The 23,689-nt window shown below is 46.0% G+C and overlaps 2 protein-coding genes across 2 annotated transcripts in view; one reads left to right on the plus strand and one right to left on the minus strand.

Annotated features, from left to right (window-relative positions):
- Positions 1-129: 129 nt before the first annotated feature.
- LOC119177050 (uncharacterized) lies at positions 130-5,677 on the minus strand. The gene is made up of 3 exons (XM_037428417.2): positions 5,390-5,677; positions 3,335-3,545; positions 130-864 (listed from the first exon to the last, which is right to left on the minus strand). Exons 1-3 carry the CDS (start codon positions 5,540-5,542, stop codon positions 626-628), a joined length of 603 nt encoding a protein of 200 aa, XP_037284314.2. The 5' UTR covers positions 5,543-5,677; the 3' UTR covers positions 130-625.
- Positions 5,678-8,630: 2,953 nt separating this feature from the next.
- Positions 8,631-23,689, plus strand: part of LOC119162026 (uncharacterized) — a 67,202-nt gene continuing 52,143 nt past the window's right edge. The window contains exons 1-6 of the mRNA XM_075887781.1: positions 8,631-8,754; positions 10,658-10,818; positions 13,084-13,193; positions 15,098-15,145; positions 18,258-18,377; positions 21,582-21,671. Of these exons, the coding sequence (XP_075743896.1) occupies positions 10,730-10,818; positions 13,084-13,193; positions 15,098-15,145; positions 18,258-18,377; positions 21,582-21,671 (457 nt within the window). The 5' untranslated portion in view covers positions 8,631-8,754; positions 10,658-10,729. The remainder of the gene's footprint in view (positions 8,755-10,657; positions 10,819-13,083; positions 13,194-15,097; positions 15,146-18,257; positions 18,378-21,581; positions 21,672-23,689) is intronic.

Raw genomic sequence — 23,689 nt, forward strand, 5'->3', positions numbered from 1 at the left:
ATCAGTACTCGTTTGGAATTTCGCAGACTGGTCCTTTTAAACCTCCATTTCTATCCTTACATTTGAATTTGACCCCTTTCACTTATGCACCTTGTCAACAAACAGCTGCACAAAAAAGTTAAAATGACGTTTATAAAGCCAAACTGTGCAAGATGCTTTATTCAGCGTGCTTTCAATATATTTGTACAGTCAGTGCATAACATGTAGCAAAAACTGGAGGCCCTGCACTCGCTCAAAGCATCCTGATAGTAGTTATAAAAAAATCACTCTGGAAAATACATGGACACCACACTCAGCAAAGCGACTCATCCATCCATCCAACACGTGAAGCCAAAGACACAAACCAAGCCACTCTCGAACTACCCAGACAGCATAAGTGTAGCTTCTTCCATCGGATGCCAAGACGGTATCTGCCAAAGGGAAGCAAGCAGAGGAACCACACCCACGCACACAAAGGATACGCTGACGGGGCCCTTGAAAAGGACATGTCGTCACGCTGAAATGAGATCACTGTAGCTGATATTGTCATTTCCATTTAAAATCTTGAAAATAAAAGTAACCTGAAGATAAAATAAGTGCACAACACACATATATATGCAAGCATGTGCATTGATTAAGTGCAGTGCTATGCATTTGCTGGCATGATGCTGTTCTCCTTCTCCTCCGACGAGTTGGACCGTTTGGGAGCAGCCACGTAGTCTGCTTTGCCAGCTCTCTGCAAATTGCTTTCCTGTAGAGACCTCAACAGGGTGTTTGGGCGGCTCGTGCTCTTCAGCGCGAAGCGTTCACATGGTGGCGTGCTGCTCACTGTCAACTGCTCCAGAGTGCCACTGAGGTCTTCATCAGATTTTTTCGCCTTCCTCTCTGCAGTAATAAATAAAATTGCCAGTTGCATAACCTGATGTTTAGAAGAGCACAGATGAAAGCATATGCTTTCATAACTAGCTCATTAACTTAATTGGCTGTTCAGTCTGCTAATCTGTTCAATCTGCTATTTCCTGATTATCCCGGGTGTTAGAGTGACAAACTGGGGAAGGTATGGATCTAGGGTTCACTCCTAAACGAGCATGAATTTTCCTGCACCTATGAAGTTCTGTATTCGACTGTGTAGCCATGGTATGGATAAAAATTTCTTCCCTTTCACCAACCTGCAAAACCATTTCGCAATGTTACGGCTTGTAAGACTGCCAAAAAGCCAAGACAAGAGGGTCACTGGCACAAATTTTGAAGGCGAGTTTATTCTGCCATACAGAGACTGCTCTACAGAACAGAAGCATGAAGCTGAGAACATGTTCATTGGTGCCAGGAACAGAGCTTCCGGAGAAATGTCTGGGTATCTTGTGCAAAGAACTCTACGATGCTGTGGCATCAGGTTGCAGTAGGATACGAAACTAGCTTTTAAAAGTACACTTGAATTGCGTTTCCAGGGTGCACTCATCCTTACCAGGACATTTTCTAGGCACTTGTGTGCTTGGCTTTTTATTTGATGCAAAACATATGGCAGCTGGAAATTTCCGTGTCAGTACCTCTTTGATCTACAATTCCACTCTCACGGATGCAAGCTTGACAAGCAGTGAGCATGAGGCAACTCTTCATTTAAGAACAACGAAGTTGATGTGCATGTGGCTGACAATTTTGCTAAGCTTTTGTAACTGTACCAGTGATAGAAGCGACATTTTGCTATTTGGAGCAGAAAAAATGGTGCTTTGGAGCAGCCTTGAGTACCTTCGGAGCAGAAAAAAATGCTACAGCTTAGGATTGCTATTGGTGTTTTCGGAGCAGATGCATGTTTTTAACGACTCCTGAAGTCTAAAACATCACTGAAGTCTAAAGCATCTAATAAATATATACATTTATTATTGTACATGCCATATGCTAGTATGCAGCTAGTATACAAGCAGTATAGCTTGCTTAAATCAGTGGGGGAGGGGGGCGGGGGTTAAGAGAGTTCGGACTTTTCTGCTGTTCAGGCTAGGGATGACACCCCTTGCAAGTGTCCCACTTAAGATTTAGCTTGGCCATGTGATACAATTGAGTTAACAGTTAAATAAGGCACAATAATTTTTTTAAAGACTTTTTATCTTTTACTGCATACCTGTGTTAAATGCCCCTCAGCTGTGTAAACTACGGAAATCGAAAAAAGGTGTAAAAAGGAAACTAAATAGAAGAATGCAATTGCTCAAGCTCAGACCCCATGCTCGGTTTTTTTTTAAATTTTATTTGAAAGCATGATTTCATTCCTATATAAATAAAAATACAACCCATATTAAAAATATTATTTGGACACTATGGCCCGATAGGTGTCACCACTTGAGAATTTTCTAGATTTACGCCACTGCGTAGCATACTAGAATGATAGTGCCTACAGCGTGCTTTTTGGTTTCGCTTAGGCTCATGGGATATTCCCATGGTTCAACTTTGTTCTTTTCAGTTTGCCAACATCTTTTTGGAGCAGGTTTGGAGTAGTTACTAGCAAATATTGCACTTTAGAGCAGCATTTCTCTTTTGGAGCAGTGTGGAGCGATTGGGGCAGCACTTCCATCACTGTAGTACAAACACACACACACACACAGTCTTTTGTTCCACTCTAACAAATCTGACAATCACATCACCATCAGACAAGATTGTCGCTGGTGGACAGCAACAATTCTAAATTAGTGACATGATTGCATAAAAACTGGGTTAACTATTTCCTGCTGCTTTTTGAAACAGTAACAACTGCAGTGCATAGCCAGGTATTTCTTCTTTCAAACAACACGAGTGACTGTGGAATTCGAAGTGGCAGATGTGGCTATAGCTGTTGAATCATACCAGTTGCTAAAAATGTTTCAAAACCCGGACATGCCCGTAGTCAATTCTGCGGCGCTTGCACATTTTCGCGCCATTTGGGATCAGTAACACGAAACATTGGAGCGCTGTGGTGCCACCCCCTGTGCGCACTTCTCACAAGCCACTTAACACAGCATGCAGCGATGTTGTTGTTGCGAGCATTTACTGGTTTATTTTTTTGGTGAACAGGTGGGGTGACTATCTGCAAACCTTTGTGATTTCGGTTAATGGTGTTTCATGATTTGATACATGGGGTTTATGAAGAGTTCTGAAACTCGTATGACTCAATGCTGGGTTTGGCTACATTTCGAGGTCAGCATTATTGCCAACAAAGAGAGACTAAAGCTGCACGTCTGCCCTAGCACAGTATATGCAACATGTGTATAAGAAACGTAGCATAAGCTTGTCAACGTTGCAAAGAGATCACGGTCAACTGTATCTTTTCGTATCTCTTGTCAACTGTATCACTGATGACATTACGAAGGTGACAAGAGAACACACAAACCTTTGCGTTTCACTGTGCCTGGACTATGCGAGGCATTCTCAGAAACACGTCTCTTCTCGTAGCACACAGCCATCGGGCTTTCCGCATCCACTTTCTTTTTGATCATCACTCCGAGTGGTATCGGAGTGCGCTGGAATGCAGTTGTGGGAGACCTTGGGTCGATGTTAACACCTTCCTGTGTCAAATAGTCGGGTGTCACAGATTCCTCCATCTACGGAGAAGAAAAAACAAAAACAAAGAGATGCTGACTGCATAATAAAAGCTGCTATGAAGGTAATATGGGTATATACTGTGCAGCATGTTTTCTGGAGAATATTAATTCAAAACTTTTGTTTCCCCTTTTAACACTGAAAAGTGGCTACTTCTTTACTGAAGCATAGGAAAAACAATGATACAAGCATGCTTTTGTTTAGCTACTAACAGCTGTTGCCAAAGATTGTCGATGTGACAATATAAAACATCACTGGCAGACAACACAGTGAAGAAAATTTTGCAGATACTAGAAGTTCTGTGAATATTGTACAACAAAATCTTAAATTTTCACAATTGTGAAGCCTTGAATTGCATTTTGGACAACAGACAGACAACACTGTTCTTCATGCATGCTTTCAGAAAGCCTAAGTAGGCTCCCTCAGTGTTGCAGGAAATGAGTTACAAAAAAGTCACCTTATTTTTGGGAATGAATATGCTGGGAGCTGTCTGTGTTTTGGTGAAATGTGAATGACAGAGGGCACAAAAACAAGCATTGACATGGAAATAAAAAAAAAACGCAGAAAAAGCACTGTCCTGGGCTACTTTCTTGTCCATGTGTATTTCACACTGCTTTTTTATCTCCGACTGTTGTCGACTGCCTCACATTCGGAACTTCTTAATTAATGGAGGTCATTAAAGCACTGTGCTCAATTAGTCAATCATGTGGGCATGAATAAATTTGAATGCAACGCCACCATCAATAAGGTAGAATTGCTTCATCTGTAGGGCGGCGCTATAGCACAGGAACTTACTAAACATGCTCTCTAAAAAGTTGGTAAACCCAAAAATGGCACAAGCTGATATCGCCGGAAAGTTGCAGTTTGACAGGCTGTGTAAACCATTTCTTGTGCGTGTGTGAGCGCAAAAAATACCAAAATTCAAACCAGCGTCATTGGAAAGGGCAATGGACGCATCACACTTTTCAATGACTATGATGGAATACCGTCCTATTCATCGCTCCGCACGGCGACCACTCAGTTGTTTCACGCCTCTACCATGACAAGGACACATCCACGTTTTTCATAAAGTTTGTAGACCACGGATGCTCAGCGCGAACCCATAACTAAGCGCAATAATTCGCCGGTAATATTTTTCGATGTCAACGGTTACGAAATACACCGCAGCATTCATCCTGCCGAACAGAAACAAGAAAAACGCTACACAATGCAAAATGTAGAAAGGAAACATTAAGTTTAACGTGCACACGAAATTGGTCAGACTATTTGTTCTTGTTATAAACATTCAAGGCGCGGAAGGTGGACTGTAAGATGGTGATGACGTGTAAGCATAGCTATGCTACTGCGCATCGATTCATCATACCAGTTACGCGAAAACGACAATTTATTTTTAACCTCCCGTCGCACGCAATGCAACGGTTTTATAGGACATGACGCCTGAAACGCGCATTTTATTTTAGCCAGGCGGAGCACCTGCCCAAGAACACTCCGAGTCGCTGGGCAAGTTATCCTGCGAGGCTGTAAACGAACCGCGAAATGTAACGCGTTCGGCAATACTGTTGCGTTCGGTTGTGAACGTGACGTAGGCTATGTTCAAAAAGAGAAGCTCTCAGAGACGACGAAAGGCGATGGGTGATGAGCGGTTTCAAGGCACTAGCGAGAACACTTAGCGCAGTTCAAATTTTCACGGAAATGCGAAGCCGACTACCGCAATTACCGCCATTATGACCCGTAGAAAAGTGGCGGTCAAGTGAAATCGGCGTGAGCGAGCGGCGTCAGATATAAGACAGTGTTTCACCGGCCTATCTAAGATGCGCAAGGAAGTCAGCGAAAATGATTCGCTTACCTGTATCGGGGTTCTCATAATTTCGGTGGTGGGAGATCGCGGGTCTAATTCCGAGAGAGTCAGCATTCGGGCATGCCTCCGCACAGGCAACGGGGTGCTCTGCGCGGGCATACCGCTGTTTTCGCCAACAGACCTGCTCAGGTACTGTCCCATGTCCACATGTGTTTCGAGTAGGCAAGCCGGAAGAAGAAAATGAAGCTACACTAAAACCCGTTCAAAATCGGATGCGAACTTGAATCAACCGCCAGCAACTGCCATAACGTCTGAAGAACAAATGGGGCAGTCGCTGCGCGTGTCACTACAACGACGCCACGCGCGGCGGATGTCAGAAGCAAAGGAAAAAGAAAATCTCGGGTGTAAGCGAGCGGCAGTGGGCGGTTTGCCATTACCGGTGGCGTTGCCGAGAGCATTATCGGAGTTTCGCTAAGGTTGATAGATGTTGTTTGATGTATTTTTAAATCATATGGGCTTAACGAACGATAGAAAGTTACCCGGAAACTCAATTTTGACGCGCAACGCAAGAATTTTGAGTTTGAGCGACAATAACACTTTCCGAGTTAGAATCAGATAGTAAATCTTTCATAACCCTGTAAACGCTATCACACACAGCTTGAATAATGTTCAGGATTCGAAACGCTGAAACAACGATATGATAAGGAGGCATGTGGCGTGGGGAAGGATGGGGGAAGCCGTGGTTTGAAACTGAACCATCACGCTCAGGCTGAGCAGCTTAGAACGATCGTCTACTTGGGTAAGATTTCAATGACAAAATTTACTGTCTTTAGTGGCTTTGTCTCGGGGCCACAGTGACGGGAAAATCGCTAATGCATTACAGTAATGTCTTAATGTTTAGGTTATGAAACCTACTTTTTTTTTTCAAGTTCGTTTTTTCCTTCAGATTTTCGGATTCATTGTTTCAAATCTATTCTATTTTTTTATTGTATTCGGAATATATATTGACTTATATGTCTCCTGTCTTAATTAATCAATATTTGAACTTTAATTTCATAATGCCCTTCAAAAACTAACCCGTTCTCGGTCAATTCTCCAGCGTGGGTATGAGCCACAGTTGCTAGAGTCTACTAATTAAGCCGCACACCACGGCAAGAAGAAGAAAAATGTCGTTACGAACCGTCTGTAAAGAAGGCCCGGACAAGAAGACAACACGATATCGGCTGAGGCACCGAATTGCTGACATTACTAGCCTGAAGCAAGGCTGCTCAGTCACGCACCGCGCGATTGACGAGATGCATATAATGCTTTTCAAAACGCTTCCCTGGACAAACAATACATTGATTTTACTACCGTCATCATGAACCATCAGTCGCTCTTCGTCTTCTTCTTCGTATTTTGCTTCCCCCCAGAACAAGTGCGCTGATTTGTTCGGCGCGGTATGCAACAACGCTGATGAGCCAGAGAATGAGAACAAAGAAAGAGAGAACAAAATATGGGGAATAGAAATTTTTGGCGAACAAATTTTATGACGACGCGGGAGTAGAAGCTGTGGCGTACCTATATACCATATCAAGGCGAGCGACGTAATCACTCGGTTGTCCAGGCACGCTAGCGGAGCATGGTAGAGCAGGAGGGGGGGGGGGGGGAGTGAGGGTTACGAGATGAAAAAGGAGGAGAGCTAGTAAAGCATAGCCTTGCATAGTCTTGTATAGCAAGGAATCACAGAGGGATATGAAGGGGGCCACGAGGAGAAAGAGGAGGAAAAGAGAGAGTAAAAGACAGCATAGCAAAGTAGCAAGGGTGTCCAAAAGGGAAGCGAGGACGAGTATAGGGAAAAGAGGAGGCGAAATGTGGGGTTTCACGTCCCAAAACCGCGACATGATTATGAGAGACGCGGTATAGTTGAAGGCCCCAGAAATTTCGACCACCTGGTGTTCTTTAACGTTCGCTGACATCGCCCAGTACAGGGCCCCTACCATTTGACCTCCATCGAAATGCGACCGCCCCGACAGGGATCGAACACGCGACCTTCGGCTGAGCAGTCGAGCACCGTATACCCACTGCATGATGCGGACGAGGAGGCGAACGCCACCTACTCCGCTGCTTCCTCAGGAGGCACATCCTTTGTGCGTAGCTGTCCCAATTTTTAGAGGGCAAAGCTCGTTGTGGTCGAGTCTTGTCCGTTGACGTTGTGTGCCGTAGCCGCCGCTGATGATTATGTTGATGACGATGAAGAACAAGCGCGTTCTCTTTCTGCCATCACGGCCCAGTACATGCAAGGTACCCACCATACGTCATGACGATGACGCTGATGATGCATCAAGATGGTGATCCCAGACAACGATGGGCTTGCGCAGTAGATGGCGTCTCGATGTGCTCTACGATGCATTTCGGTACGACTGGAAGTAACCAACAACCACCAGGGGAAGCAATAGTGCAGTTATCGTCTGTGTGAGACTATGTTTTTTTTTTTTTTGGCCAATCCCCCAGAGTGGGTATGAGCCATGAATTCTAGGCTACAAACAAACGTGCCCAGACTTCGGATTCGCCAACTTAAGGCTATATCGGATACCACAAAACAGTATTAATGAAGGCAAAACGAAATTCACAACTCAGCACGACATACCATGCAAGCTTGGCCAATAAACATTCTATATAACTGTACCCCACTTGGCACTCATTATCATGCGTGAGTGGTCAATGTCACGGGTGATTTACGGTAACACCGAACGACCCCACTGCTTCGCCCATTCATTATCATTCACTTCGTGGATGCCGATGGTGCAATTAGGCCTCTTGCCACACGGTTTTCTGATTACTAATTAATTTTGTTCTCACGGCTGAAATGGAGTGTGTGTTACCATGGAAGTAAGAAGTGCAAACTAAGTGACACAAAATTGTTAGTAAGAAGTGTGCATCTACGAGCTCGTTTTCTTTGTTCGACACAATATTAATGGGAACTGACCGACAATAATGCCAGAAAAAGTATAGGGGATATCAATCAATTACTTCTAATGATATCCCCTATACTTAGAAGTAATTGTAATGTAATTGAGAAGAAAGAAATGTGGACGAACAGATAACTTGCCGACGCATTGCACTAAGCCTGCAACCTTCGAACAACGCCTCCGATGCTTTGTTGAAATGTGTATTTTTTTCTCCTGGAAGAGATTGTATTTATGAATCGGCATTTTCATCAATCGAAGAAATGGCCCGTTTCCTCCTCTTGAGCGACATGCCGTTTCAGCGGGTAAATGAAGACGAAGTCCTTGCGCAGTCTCGCGGACCTCGAGCCGAGCTGAGCGGCGACCCGACGTTGAAGAACGGCTCGGGCATCCAGGCGTCTCGAGCTGTGCCGCTTGTGTCCAGGACAGCCGTGTCTGCGCCCGGACACTGCAGCATCAGTGAAGGTGAGCCGCGGAACGTCGCGCCTTCCCTCATATCACGCGGCCGATGGCGTATCCGGCTCGTCTTTTGTGAACGATCAGGCACCACATAGCGTACAGCTACGCGCGCCTGAGCACACGGAGTGCAGTTCATATAGAAATATAGGAGCTTAGGTGTGTTGGTGGAATATAGGAAGGAATACAGCCCGATAAAAAAACGAGGGCAAAAAAGGGTCGCCATTCAGCGCTGTGCCACTGTACGCGCGTCGTCCTTCCTTGTCCATCGATTGATTGATTTGTGGGGTTTAACGTCCCAAAACCACGATATGATTATGAGAGACGCCGTAGTGGAGGGCTCCGGAAATTTGGATCACCTAGGGTTCTTTAACTTGCACCCAAATCAGAGCACACGGGCCTACAACACTTCCGCCTTCATCGGAAATTCAGCCGCCGCCGCCGGGATTTGATCCCGCAACATGCGGGTCAGCACCTTAGCCACTAGACCAACGCGGCGGGGCCTTCCTTGTCTATGTATTCTATAGCGCAGTTAATAAGTCATTCAGCACAGGTCATACGCCCGTGGTTGCCGGAATCGGCAAGACCCTATCAACAAAGACGTCATCGTGGGGGTTTTATGTCCCAAAACCGCGATGATGATTTTGAGAGACAGCGTGGTGGAGACGGAAATTTCGACTTGTGCAAACGCTTCTACAAACAGCTTATTTCCGTCAGCGATATCATTGCTCGGGCGCTTCCAAGCGACTGCAAAAGTGGATGTTGCCGTCTTTGGTTGTTTCGGAGCGCTCTCCCGAAAGAGAGAGGATGAGAAAAGAAAATTACTCCTCTCTCTCAGAAGGGCGCTCCGAAACGACCAGTCAAAGATGACATATGAAACTGGCACCTGGCGCTTCGTCCCATGCTTCGTCACATGTACTGGTGTTTACGCGGCTGTAGCGAGCGATAAACAGACTGTAACGTAGCAAAGACGGGCGTGCATAGAGCCATTCAGCTGTAAGAAAGCGCAGCGATGCGGTCGGACATATTTGGCCACTGCTCCCATTGTCTCATTTTGGTCGAGACAAACTCGCTACCAAGCTTAGAACAGCTTCGAGGAAATTGCTAAAAGGACGTATCTGGAGTGCATTTCTGTTCCGAAACGATGGCCGTCGTTAATCTTGCGCGCGTCATTCCTTATCAACGCGCGCGAAGTATACTTTTCGGGGTCACGAACGTTGTGGGCGCTATCAGCGTGACGTGGCATTCTCAACACGAAAGCGGTCAGCTCCGAGTTTTTAGTATCGGGAACGCTACCAAGCTATATGACGATATTTCTTGCGAGGATTAAAACTACCGCGGAATGGTGCAGGTTTTTAAGTGTGAATACACTTTATAAGCGACCCCAAACCATCCACCGCCGTCGGCGGCGTCCGCAGTCTTCTCTCTATCTTTAAAAGAAAGAGGACTTGGCGGGCCGCAGTGCGACGCTCTACCGAATAAGCCACGGACGCGACGCTGATATCGGTGTCGCTCACTGATCAGTGGTGTCGCTCCTCCGCTCTCCTCGCTCGCTGCAGCTGCGCCCGCACCCCCCCTCTCTCGCGCGCGCGCCTTCTCTCTCAGTGTCCCGTCGAGAGCGGGTCGTGAGGCAGAGTAAAGTTAAAATCCGTTGGCATTCGCCAGTGAGTTAACGTAAACTCCCCCGTGTGATCAAATTGCGATTCCCAGGAACCATTACACCATAAAGGCACCATAGTGTGATTAATAAATATAACAGTGCGAATTAATAAATACCCCTCATAGCATCACCCCGTGTATTCGCACTTAACCATGTTCACCCTCGGGGAAATGCTTGGGAGTTTTTTTTTCATAGCGAGTGTGACAATGGCTGACGAGTAGCGTGATAAAATTGCTTCGCCGCCACCTGCAGGGCTCGGCCTGCCGCCCCTCTCGGTGAAGGCGACAATATCGTGCGGCAGCAGCGGACCGCCGAAGAGACAAGATGGGGGACGAGTCAGTGGCGTCCGGCGTGTCGTCGGCTCCTGATCCCGGCGCACCCCCTGCTGCTGTAGGTGCCGCCCCAACTGCAGAGTGAGTTTCTTAATAAAATTTGGGGTTTGACGTCCCGTAATCACCATATGATAATGAGAGACGCCGTAGAAGAGGGCTCCGAAAATTTCGGCCACCTGGGCTTCTTTAACGGGCACCTAAATCTAAGCACGCGGACCTCGAACATTTTCGCCTCTGTCTAAAATGCGGCCGCCACTGCCGGGATTCGATACCGCGACCTGCGGGTCAGCAGCCGAGTGCCTTAGCTACTAACTAGACCACCGTGGTGAGTTAGAGTGAGTTTCAGATATGATAATAACGTGCAGTTTTATATGATAAGCACCTTTGCGAGATGCAAGAGTTAACGGGAGTGAATGTTGATCGCCACAAAAAGTAGTTCACATCTGTTGCACGGAAATCAAATGTTGCACGGGACACGCTATGCTCAGTTCCGCGAATGGTGTTTTGAAGATACATAATCTTCAATGCCGAATTGCACGGATTCGAAGCAGTACAGAGAAGGATGCACAGGACGGAGGCAATACCTAAACATTAGTGTTATTTCTCTGTCCTGTGCTAAATTCGTAATATCTTGTATTCAAGTCAAAGTACTTTTATTCAAGTTTGTGAACAAACTACCCCAGTCACGAATTTTGAAATATATGGATACTTTACTCTTTTTCTCTTTGCTGGGGTTAAACGACCCAAAACCCCGACATTGTTTCGAGAGTCATCTATAGAGGGCTCCGCAAATTTCGAGCACATGGGAATCTTTAACGTGCTCATACGGACCTCAAGCATTTATCTCCCCTTTATCAGTAGGAAAGAAAAGGAACTGTACTTTCTTTGAAGTATTTCTGTTAGCCTTTGCTCGTCCGGGAGCGTATATTAAAATGCAAAACTGGCCGTTGGGAAGAGACGTTTCGGCATTGTGCAGAGCAGCGTTCTTCGCCGCGAGGAAATGCTAAAATACACGAACGTCTATATTGCATATTACCTCCACCGAAATGCGACAGCCGCGCAGGGATCGAACCCGTAACCTTCGGGTCCAGCAGCCACTGTGTACCGCTGCACGTGTGCCACCGAAGCCGCCGTGTCCGCGAATTGATTCCGTGTCCTCGCGTTTATAGGGCTGCGCGCGAGAAGTCATCATTACGGTTAATTACGTTTTAGTTATTCCGTGTGAAATGACCATAGGTAAGGACTATGCCCTGCATAAATGCGCTGCAGGTGATCGCATCAGCAGCCATGGAACTATTTTCAAACTGCCGGTTTTCTACAGGCCAGGTACTAAATGAAAATGCTTTAGAGTCAAACCTTATTGCCTTGGTGTCGGCGAATCAATACGACTTTCAAAAAAGTAAAACCTCCGAGCTAGCTATACAGGTCGTACGAGAGAAGATTGCTCACAGTGTGCCAAGCCAATACGATAAGATAGTAATATTTCTAGACTTCAGTAAAGCCTCCGTTTCTATTAATGTATCTATTCTAAAAGATACCACAATATGGAGCTCGAGAATCGTCCAGTTGATTAGCTTAGTTACCTTCAAAACCAATGACTTACATATATGTTGTACGCTAAGTGTCCATTTTAGATCCCGCCCTTTTTTTTCTGCTGTATAAAAATCATATTGTGAATACTCCTAAGATATCTGACATACTAGTATATGCATATGCGACTTACTTTTCGTCCGCTAACGTATCCTCACTCGTTCTATGCAATGAACACCTGTTCAATGTTAACCAAGTACTGCTGAATGTCAAACAATACCCATATTAAATCATCCAATCCATAAGCCACCTGTTACGAGTGCAAGTACATTTGTCTCAATCGCGGCATACCGAGCGTAAGTTTCTAGTTTGCTATGAAAACCACCGTCAGACTTCCCATGTTAACTTTACCAAACATAATGTACAGCTCTATCAATTGGTCACTGTATAAACTAGACCTTTTAGATATGATGATCGTTGGCCTTCTACTTTCCGAAACCACGATGTAATCATAAGTATTGGAGGACTCCGGAATTCCCGAGCTTGGGTTCTTTAACGAGCCCCTAAATGGAAGTACACGGGCCTCTACTCCTTCGCTTCCAACGATATAAGGCCTCGACGGCCATGATTCCATCCCGCCACCTTCGGGTCATAATATGGCAGTCCAAGAACAAGTTCCAGTGACGTTCTGGCGCTTAGGGTCATGGTTACTGCAACTTGATGCTGTCCCCCGCGAAGTCCTCTTCACATCGTCCGAACGTTACGGGTGTTACTCAAGTGTGCTGGTCTGCTCACGCTCTGTGAATCCTATTGCAGGGGCATCATGAAGAAGCTTTCGAACTACTGGCTCATCGTCGGCTCAATACCGCTGGTGATGTTCCTACTTGTCTGTCTCCCAACTGTGTTCTACGTCAAGTCCATTTCAGGTAAATATCGGCAGGAAAGAAGACAAAGGTGACTTCCGCCTAATTTAGGGCTTGTATTCAAAAACCAACCTTATCCTTACCTTATGTTTCTTAAAATTTCCGTACACTGTACATGTGTTATAAGGGCACAAATGCGTTAACAGGGTAAAATATAACAAAATTGGCCTGGGAATACCATCATATACTTAGGTTTACACAGCGAACTTGAGGCTCAAAACCGATTAAAAAAAATTCGAGATCGGTGAATGCATGTGGTATATGCACACAAAAACGGTAACAGGGTAAAAGATTGGTTTAGGAACGCCAGTGTACTGTTTATGAAACGCATGGATGGTACATAATTGATAAGAAAAGCAGGAGATAAAGATTAGGTGGGTTTGTGAATACGGGCCTAAGGCTCTTTCACGCTTGCGAGTAAAGTTTCGGTCACGCGACCAAGTTAACCAAGTCAGTCACAAACGGTCGCAAACGGCCGTTTTGGTCGCGAAGCGACTGTTTTCGCTCAATCACTCGCTGCTCATTTTTTAAGTCGCGCGACTGCTGTCGCAAACCACTGAGCCAATCAGGCGCGCAGGAATAGGTCAACTTATTTCAGTGGACAATGGCAACGGGAGCAACTGCAGAATCTGTGTGACGTCGGGTGTAGACCCGACGTATATACCCGACGTATATGCCACTGGTTGTAGCAGGGGACGATAGTTATAGCACGAGAACAAAACGGCGACACAGAGACAAGAAGGACACGAAGGACACGAGTTCGTGTCCTTCTTGTCTCTGTGTCGTCGTTTTGTTCTCGCGCTATAACTATCGTCATGCCTTACCAACTAGCCCAAGCTGCCACACTTCTATGTAGCAGGGGCCGTCGGCATACCGAGGCGCTTGTAGCGATGTCGCGGCGCTCAGTCTCCGCTGGGCCCAAACTGCCCTTGTTTGATCACGTGACTGAGTGAGTGAGAACGACTTTATTATGTTCCAGCGCAGACGCTGAGGTTGCCACGCGTCACCCGGCTACTGCAACTGGCACAGAAGCTGCAATGCTGCCCCGGAGCACAGCACGTCGGTGAGCCTCCCACGTGAACACGCGATAGGCTCACCGACGCGTTGTGCTCAAAGTGCCAAGCCAATTTGATCTCAACAGCTTGTCGATTAGTTGTACAGCCACTTCCAGCCTGGAAAAAGGTATCCTCGCGTCCACATGTCGTCGAAAACTGCAACAAATGTTTACAGCCTTCTCACAGAGAATGAGTAACACACAAGACAGCTCTGCCGCAATGCGTGATGGTTATGCGCTGAAGCATACATAGGAGCCAGAGAAGGCCACTGTCACAGAACATAAGTGTGCCTCCAAATTCGCGTTCTGATGTGTATCGTGTAAATTGGTCGGTTAACTCGCCCATGAGTTGACCCACTCAGATACTAGTCCAAGTGAGTCCATGCTGAAGAAAATGTTTGTGAGTGCGAGTCTGAATGAGTCCTGCTCAGGAAACTCTTGGTGAGTCTGAGTCCGATTGAGCCCAAAGTGCAAGATCTATTTAGGTGATTCTGAGCGAACTCCGCTTTAATTTGCCAACCTATGGTCGTTGGAGCCTCAGAAAAGGCTTCGCGGATCGCTTGGGTTTTGCATGGGGACAGATTTTTGAGGAGCACTCCTCTATAAGACGCACAGTGCGAGATAACTCACTTTGCAAATAACAAAAAGAGATTTGTGTAATAGGTTGCTTTCTTCAAAAGGGAATGCTTTTCATCAAACACGCGTAGTACGGAAAAACATGTGTCGTACGGAAAAGGTGGCAACGAAGGTTTCGAAGCTCGCTGATTTTAGGGCACCAGCTGGAACGAAAATTAGACTGTAAGCGCGTGAACGTTGAGTTCATTACACAATCGCTGCTTTATTTTCCTTTCAGAGTACAAAAACGCCTTCTACTGCAGAAGCAAGGCATGCGATGCCTTAGGTAAGTTTGCTTTGCAATATGCGTGCGCTGGAGTTCTTAGTGAAATAATTGGTCGGATGCTTTGTCCCAAAACACGATATGATTGTGAGAGACGTCATAGTCCGCTGGAAATCTTGTCGGGCTGTGTAGCTGTAATATAACATGACAGGGGCGAGGCTTGACGTACAAGGACGCCCTTCCGACCTAGGTACTTCGTTTTCTTTACGCACCGATTTCCGCCCTTTATCTTATACACCAAAACACGTGGACAAACAAAAGAGTATGTGTTACTCTTTCCGGAGTGCCACGTACGACTCCTAGAAAGACGTTGAGTCCTCTCTTGTGGGTCGCACGACCTTTTAAAAAGAGTAGAATGCTCTCCGGAGATGCTTCATATGTCTCTTCAGAGGGATTCACATACATGAGAAGCCAAGACTAAAAAAAGTTTGGAGCGTGACTGCTTGTTTAGATGATAACAATTGTTGGGATTTAACGTTATAAAATGACCGTATGATTATGAACAACATAGCAGTGGGGGGCTCCGCAAATTAGGCAATCTGGTTCTTTAACGTGCACATAAGGCACGCGTCCGCCGCGGCTGGGATTCGATCCCGTGACCTCGGATCAGCATCGTAACACCGCAGGCACTAGTCTACCCTGACGCGTGGAGCCTTTCGAGGTGTTGTGCTGTCCGAGACAACGGAAATCCAGAGAAACTTCATTAGACTGTCCCGTGAAGAAGCGTCCAGATAAACAGAATTTTCGGGATATACTCTTTTGAGTGTTCCCTTTCATATAGCTTTAAACTTAAGCAGCAGCCATCGATATCTGCTATACTTGAACTGAGCTAGAATTTCGTAGTGGCAGTCTTTGAAAAGCTGGCTCAGCTAACTTTGTGAGAAGCAAGTGGCGTTTCTCTCGACATATTCGGGGACGCAACGTTCAACCACTGCATAATGACCTATTGAATTGACAAGAATTTTTTTTTAAAAAGGAGCCTAGGTTCATTAAGTATACATCAATACGGAGCTGACTGTTTTCTTGTTAGCAGCATCAATTAAGTTTTATCCAGAATAGTACTGTATATGCCTCATTTATGTACAACAACAGAACAGCTGGGATGGTTACGTAACGTGATCGAGCGGGTCTCAACAACGCACTTTTGTTTATGTATCTTGGAAATACAGTTGAGTATTTTTAAAGGTACTCTACCGTCAACTACTAAGCCGAAGTTGGTTGTTGAAATGGTGGCCCAGAAACCTCGTAGTGTTACTTTTGTTCCAAGGAAGGGCCTATTTTGAAATAAAATCGCGTTTTAGTGGACCGCTTTGGCTTAGCGCACATCGAATTACCCGCCTCAAGAAGCAGACCGACCGGACCGGCTCACGTCACCGTTGCCATGTGCAACGTTGCCCGTCTTTACTGCGCTAGTCACAGTAGACCGAAAGCAGCGGTAGCCACAGCAGCAGCAACGGCCTATGATCAATTGCCCGCCATTGGCTTTGAGATTGCAGACGTTTTTGTTTCAACTGCGCCCTACTAGATGGCATCGCATGTCCCGTGTAACTACGCGAAAATTGAATTTTCGAATCACTCATTCCATTCTTCATACGAACGTCCGACGGTTTTTTTTTTTCCATGAATCAAACGGAAATGAACAAGTAGCATTTTATTGCGTTTCTTAACGCACGGAAGGTTCTTTTGTAGTGCAGTTAGATCGATTACTAGTGATTAATTGTAGGCTGTTCGTTTGATGTCATCAAGATCATTTTGAAAATGTCCTACTGCGGCGCTTGTGTTCTTGTGCATTCACCTTAATTTCTCGGTAAATAGAACACTGTTGTTGATAATGTTGCTGTTTTAGATGTTGTAATACATTGAGCTTTCACACTGACGTAAATTGTTATATCACTTTAGGGTCCCCTTAAGGATCTGTATTCGTGCATTGACACACATTTCTAGAATGTATTTTTATCGCATTAGCGAAATAGTTTATCTCACTAGCCAAGTACTCTAAGAATGTAACGAATATGTCGAGATACAGTGCGTAACATGCATATGTCGTCACTTTTTTAGTCAAAATAGAGTCGACTTGCTTTCATGTAATTTCTAGATGATTAATCATATGCGGGGTTTCACGTCCCAAAACCAAGATTTGATTATGAGAGACGCCGCAGTGGAGGGCTACAAAAATCGACCATCTGGCGATCTTTAACGTCTACGGACATCGCACAGTTAGAGTGTACTAGTCTAGTACACTGTAGCACAGTACACGAATCTCTAGCATTTTTCCTTCATCGAAATGCGACCGCCGCCACAGGGATCGAACTCGCGACCTTCGGGTCAGAAGCCGAGCCCCCTATATATTCATTGATCCTTCGATGTGGACTTTTCGGTACAATCGGGGCTGAGCTTTGAAAATAGATTACGAATTCCGATATCCAACATCAAACGATCAGGGGACACTTCTGATACCCTTCCAAGGCTTTATACGAACTAACCGTCATCTATGTCAGTGGGGTAGTGAAGGTGTTTGGGGCCGCATTGGTGAAAACTACCAGGGATAAATATCCTGCATGGTGGCGTCACACGCTGACGTGTAGTAGTAAAGAGAGTTCTATTTACTTAAACACGGCCAGGGCCACGGTGTCCTACAGCGGTTATGGCACTCAACTGCTGACCCGCAGGTCCCGGGATCGAATTCCAGTCGTTGCGGCCGCATTTTCGATAGAGACAGTATAGTAGTAGTGAACAACCTTATTAGAGAAGCCGTTTGTTTAAAAATGCTTAAGTTTCGTTTAATTAGATTTAGGTGCGCGTTAACAAAGCTCACTTGATCGAAGTTTTCGCATTCGGTATGGCGTCCCATAATCTTCGTTTTTTGGGGGGGAGAGTTAAACCCTATCAATTATATATCTTCTGCGTAGTTATATATTATCTAAGCGTAGTTTTGATAGCTGATTTGGGTGGACGATAAAGGACCCCAGGCGGTGAAATTTTTCGGAGCTCTCCACTACGACGTCTCCCATAATCATGTTGTGGCTCTTGGACATTGAACTCCATCAATTACGTATTATGTAGGTAAGCAAGGCTTGTTTGGTACCGCTAAACTGCGTTGTTTTTCTGTTTTCAGCGCTAACAACAAAAGCAGTCCGCGATGCGAAACCCTGTGATGACTACTTCACCTCCGTATGCAAAGCGGCACCGCTTTTCGACGTCAAGAACGTCTTGAAGAAGGACAAGAATTTCATGAGTACGTACGCATGAGAAGGCACGTTGTGAAACCTATAGGCACTGCGCCGTGCTCCCGACAGGGTTGCAGAAATTAGGTGCCTTTTCTCATCTAACCACTACCACCACCACGTTGTGAAACCCTTGCCATTAGCGTTGGTAGGTCTCAGGTGCCGGCTTCTCGCTCTCCCACTCGCTCACTCTCCACTCGCTCACTGGCTCGCTCTCACTCGTTTACTCTCACCCATTCACTCTCACTCACTCGATGTCATTCACTTTAACTCACTCACTGACTCACTAACTGACTCTGACTCACTCACTCTCACTTACTAACTCTCACTGGCTCATTCTAACTCGTTTGCTCTCACTTATACCCATTCACTATCACACTCACTCAATCTCGTTCGTTTTCACCCACTCGCTAACTAGCTTTCTCACTCACTCACTCGTTTACTCACTCACTATTTCACCCACTAGTTCTCTCACTCTCGCTCATTCATTCCCTCACTAAATATCTGCTTGTGTTCACACAATTAAAACCAACCTGCAAGAACAACCAGCACGGCTGAGCATATATGGTAGGATGCCCAACGCAGGTGCCCGTCTCAGTTTGGAGCGTTGTGCTCATGGAAGTGCGTCACTCTGATGGTGAACATGCCACAGCATCCAGGAAAAAAGGAGGAGACAGTCATTCGGTGCATACACAAGGTCTCGCACGCGCTGAAAAAAGCAGCAGGTCAGATTGGCGTAAAGGTGGTTTTTTTTCGTCACCCGATAAGCTTAGCCACCTGTGTAAGCAGAGTGACCCTGTCATTAAACAGACGAAAGGGTGCCAAAGGCGCCAAAATCCTTTCGTGTCATGCACAGAAGGCTTGGTATAGAGCTTGTTATAGAGTGGACTCGTGGCGGGAAATGTATCAATGATAGCTTACAGGAGCACAAACAAAACGTTGCTCAGTGCAAAGATGAGGCACCTGCCCACACACTGCAATGATTGTGGTTGTTCACCTGTTTATTTGAAATGCAAAATACACAGGCGCCACAAAGATAAGTTCACTTGGGAAATCATAGAAGCAAAATGAGAAAAAAATTGTCACCGAAAAGGTGAAATGTGTCAACATACCACCTATTTCGTTGTCAGAGGAAGAGGTGGTATCCTTAATTGCTCAGCGCCCTGCAATCGTCTCGCGGCCAACCAAGCGATACGTCGAATTCTCAACACATAAAAACCAGTTGCTGGAGCGCTTCCGTCTGTGTCCGTGTGCCTTCCTTTAGTCCGTGTTTACAAGCGCTACCCTTTTAAGATATAACACAAAAGTGTTATATCCACTGAGAGTTAGTAGTCCCCGGCATAAAACACATAAGTGTTTTATGCCGGGGACTACTAACTTTCAGTGGGTCCGTGTATCAGCTCAAGCTACCTCGCTTGCCAAGTTCAGCTGAGCCAGCTGGGTGGCGAAGCGGCTGTTATCCTCCTGGGTGTACCTCTTGCGTCAATTCGCTTGCTGTTTTCAAATAACGGTACGACACTCTGGGACCGGGGGTGAGCGTTCCCGTGGAAACTGATATTTGTGCACTCCCTCGGAACACGTAGGATGATCCTAAGAGGACAGACATTGTACGAGCAACGAAAACAGGGTGATCATCCACTCACATGCGTGTCACCCACGTTCACCAAGTGAATCGCCACTGTAACGTTTATGATTTCTACAAACATGAATATTCCATCAATTTTGGAGTCCTAAAACACTACGGCATAAACAGCTATCTTGAAGCCGGTAATTGAAGTTAATTAACGAGGTCTTGTTACGTATGCACGTGTATAAGGGCCGCACTTTTTTCCCGCGATTTCGATGGGGTGAGGCCCTTCCACAGGAGTGTAAAATTTTTGTTGAAGTTTGGGTCCACGTATAAAAAAAAAAAAAACAACCTAATCGTGTCATATATACCTAACGAAGGGACAGTGAGGATGCTGCCGTTTGCAAAAAACGACGCTGCCTTCTGCCGGCGATTCTTTTTTGTTTTATTTTGCTTTTAACTCTCTTTAATAATTCGGACTGACAAGCTGGGGATAGTTAAACCTCATTATTTTAGAAATAGTTAAACTCCATCAATTGTATATTTTCTGCGTAGTTATATATTATCTAAGTGTAGTTTTTATAGTTGATTTAGGTGGACGTTAAAGGACCCCAAACGGTTCAGTGGAATTTAGGGGCCCTTTCACGAGCGCGGTATTTTGTATTTACTAATTGCAGAGTACCACTAACTGCAAGAAAGTACATGCGCGCGAGCTTAGATATATCGTACGCGATGACGGCAAGTGACAGTCGTATAGCTCTTATAAGCAATCTCTATGGTCTATAATAGGGGTTCCCAAACATGTTGGTGCCAGGGAACCATGCTAAGCTACATTAAATGCCAAAAAACCCCCTCCGGCGAGCTTTTTTCATTTTTATTTTCAATACGAAAATAAAAACACTGAGATGTCTGCTTATTGACGGTCGGGCGTCAATAATGGAGGTTCCCTAGATCGATCACACCTCGGGATCACCATCTAAGTGAGTTGAATGGGCGAGTGCGGAACCAGTGAAAACTTATCAGTGGCTCGCGGAACCACAAAAAGGGGCCTGCGGAGCCCTTATAGGTTCTTCACATAAAGAACAGCGCCAATAACGAGGGACCAGAAAAGGAAGAGACAACCAGTTTATTTGCGGGAACCGCGCTTCAGAATGTTGGCACACGTGACGTTCATGGTACGTTATCACGATGATCACTCGGTTGTTAGGTGAATTCGGTTTTCTTTGGTGTGTTATTCCTCTTATTTGTCAGATACTGCTCAAGTATATATTGCGCGGTTCCAGCAAATAAATATTGTAGTAAGTCAGTGCCGCTGTCTGTCTCCTTCTTTTCTTGTCCCTCCTTATTGGCGCTGTTTCTATGTGAATAATTTCGTAACAGAGTCTCCCAAGTAACCACGTTGGCTACCTTATAGGTTCCACGGAGCACGTGCTCCGCGGAATTTAAGGGTTGTGAACGGGACTGGGGTGTTCCGCCCGCGTGGGTCTGTTGCCCCTACCATGACCCAGTCAAAGCCTCCGAGATCGCGCGTAATCTTGGAGGCCATGACCCAGTATATTGGTTTCCCGAGTGCACTGTGAGATGTCGCTACCATCGTTGTTGCCGTTAACACGTCGCTTCGGTTGACCGTGTTTCGTTGCTTTCGCAGACAAGGCAGCCACCATGTGGGGCGATAATCCACCGGCATACGTCTCGCTCATTCAGTACTACGGAGGTTGCACGGACGCTGACAAAAATGGTAAGCGGAGTTCAATAGACCGGTGGATCTTTCACGCTTCTCGTTTTTTTTTTTTCTTTTTTGGTATAGCCATTCGTGCACGTCTGAGTGGGGAGGAGTATGGCGAAAGAATGGCAAGTTTGGCTAGATGGTAACTGCTCCGAATACGGGCGGGAACACAAAAGAAGAACCAGAGAACGGGCGCAGTTTGTGCCTGTTTGTGCTTTCAACGTTTTTTTTTGTTCTTGTTGTTGTTCTCGCGTCTGATTTTTTGCGCAGTTACACCGAGAAATACGACTGTTTCGGGAGCACTTGCGTCGATAATGATCGAGGCAACCTTGTCCAAATCGCCCCGTCGTGGTGGTCTAATGCCTAAGGTACTCGACAGCTGACCCGCAGGTCGCGCGATCGAATCCCGGCTGCGGCGGTTGCTGCATTTTCGATGGAGGCGAAAATGCTGTAGGCCTGTGTGCTCAGATTTAGGGGCACGTTACAGAACCCCAGGTGGCGGAAATTTCCGGAGCCTTCCACTACGGCGTCTCTCATAATCATATGGTGGTTTTGGGACGTTAACACGTATCAATCAATCAACCTTGTCCAAATAGGATTGCGCTGGCCAGGGTGGTCTGCCGGTAAGTTTTATGGCTATTAAAAAAGTGACTTGGCCTTTTCAAAAAAGTGACTGCTCCTCCTCCGCACCGTAGTAGCTCTTGCTGCTGGGGATCCGAAAGTCTGCCGTGTTGTTGGCGCGGCTTGCATGAGGCGAGGTATTAAAAAAAAACGATCTTGCGCTTCTATATAAGATCCCACTGACTTGGAAATGTTGGGTAAAGGTGCACGAGAAGGAACGTGCATGTTGGGGTACTTATGCTCAAATCAGTTTTTTTTTAACTTTCGCTGTGGATCCGCAAATGCGGGAGGGGGGGGTGGTGCTGTCGAAGAACAAAGAAAAAAAATCGCACACATCTCCACTTAAAGGAAATCCTGAGTAACGTGAGAAGCAGCCATAGGTCGACTTAAAGTTGTGCAAAGATTTGACTGACATGTGGGGTTTAACGTCTCAAAACCACCATATGATTTTGAGAGACGCCGTAGTGGAGGGCTCCGGAGATTTCGAACTCCTGTGGTTCTTTAACGCGCGCCCAAATCTGAGCACACGGGCCTACATTTTCGCCTCCATCAGAAATGCAGCCGCCGCAGCCGGGATTCGAACCCGCGGCTCAGCAGCCGAGTACCTTAGCCACTAGACCACCGCAGCGTAGCGTCTTCGCCGCACTGGTGCTCATGTCTTTATTCATACTACTACGCTGTGTGTGAGAAAAAAGAAAGAGATAAGTAGGCGCTTTTATTATACTCAGCAGTGTAGCGCCATCTAGCGATTTGCACTCACACCAGAGCACGCCCGCAGTGGAGCGAGCGCTCTACCATAGAGCGATCTAGCGGGCACTCAGAGTACCAGCGTGGCTACGACTACGGACAAGGGACATGCCCCGACCGTGAACTGCTTCGCACCTAAAAATAGAACGATTATTGGCCCGGGTGCCTTGACACTCGGGCTTGATCACACCCTGCCGCTGTTCAATGTGAATCAGTCGTAGCTAGTCGTAAGTCAAGTAAAGGTGTTTTCGTCGAGCGGCGTCGCCGTCAAAATCTGTGACGTAACCGCTATACATGCAAAAATAAAGTAAAAAAAAAAACAAGAATCGAACGGGATTTCAGCCCTTGCCCTTTCGTAGCCGTAGAGTATTCTACAACAGAGCCATGGTTGTGATCGAAATTAATTCGCAAAAAAGCCCCTGTGCAGGTACCATGTTGGGCAAGAAATTGCGTTAAGCTATGTCGTATCGTGGCCGAAGAAGGAAATGACAAGCCATCACAAAATGCTAATGGCGCAATGAGTGCGTGGTTTCGTGCATGCTTCCTACCCACTGCAATGTATTCTGCCATAAGTCATCGTCAGCCTCATACAGCATTAAAATGCACATAATTCCTTTCGTATATGCGCAGCGAGTGTATCGTTTATTCACAGGAAGATGAAT

The sequence above is a fragment of the Rhipicephalus microplus genome, chromosome 3 (assembly GCF_043290135.1).
Source record: "Rhipicephalus microplus isolate Deutch F79 chromosome 3, USDA_Rmic, whole genome shotgun sequence".
Taxonomy (NCBI): domain Eukaryota; kingdom Metazoa; phylum Arthropoda; class Arachnida; order Ixodida; family Ixodidae; genus Rhipicephalus; species Rhipicephalus microplus.

Bases quoted from the DNA above. Each gene is read 5' to 3' on its own strand.
- LOC119177050 (XM_037428417.2), bottom strand. From the start codon at position 5,542: ATGGGACAGTACCTGAGCAGGTCTGTTGGCGAAAACAGCGGTATGCCC. The intron at 3,546-5,389 runs GTAAGCGAATCA...TCTTCTCCGTAG, and splicing joins TTATGAGAACCCCGATACAG to ATGGAGGAATCTGTGACACC. The intron at 865-3,334 runs GTTTGTGTGTTC...TTATTACTGCAG, and splicing joins AGGCACAGTGAAACGCAAAG to AGAGGAAGGCGAAAAAATCT.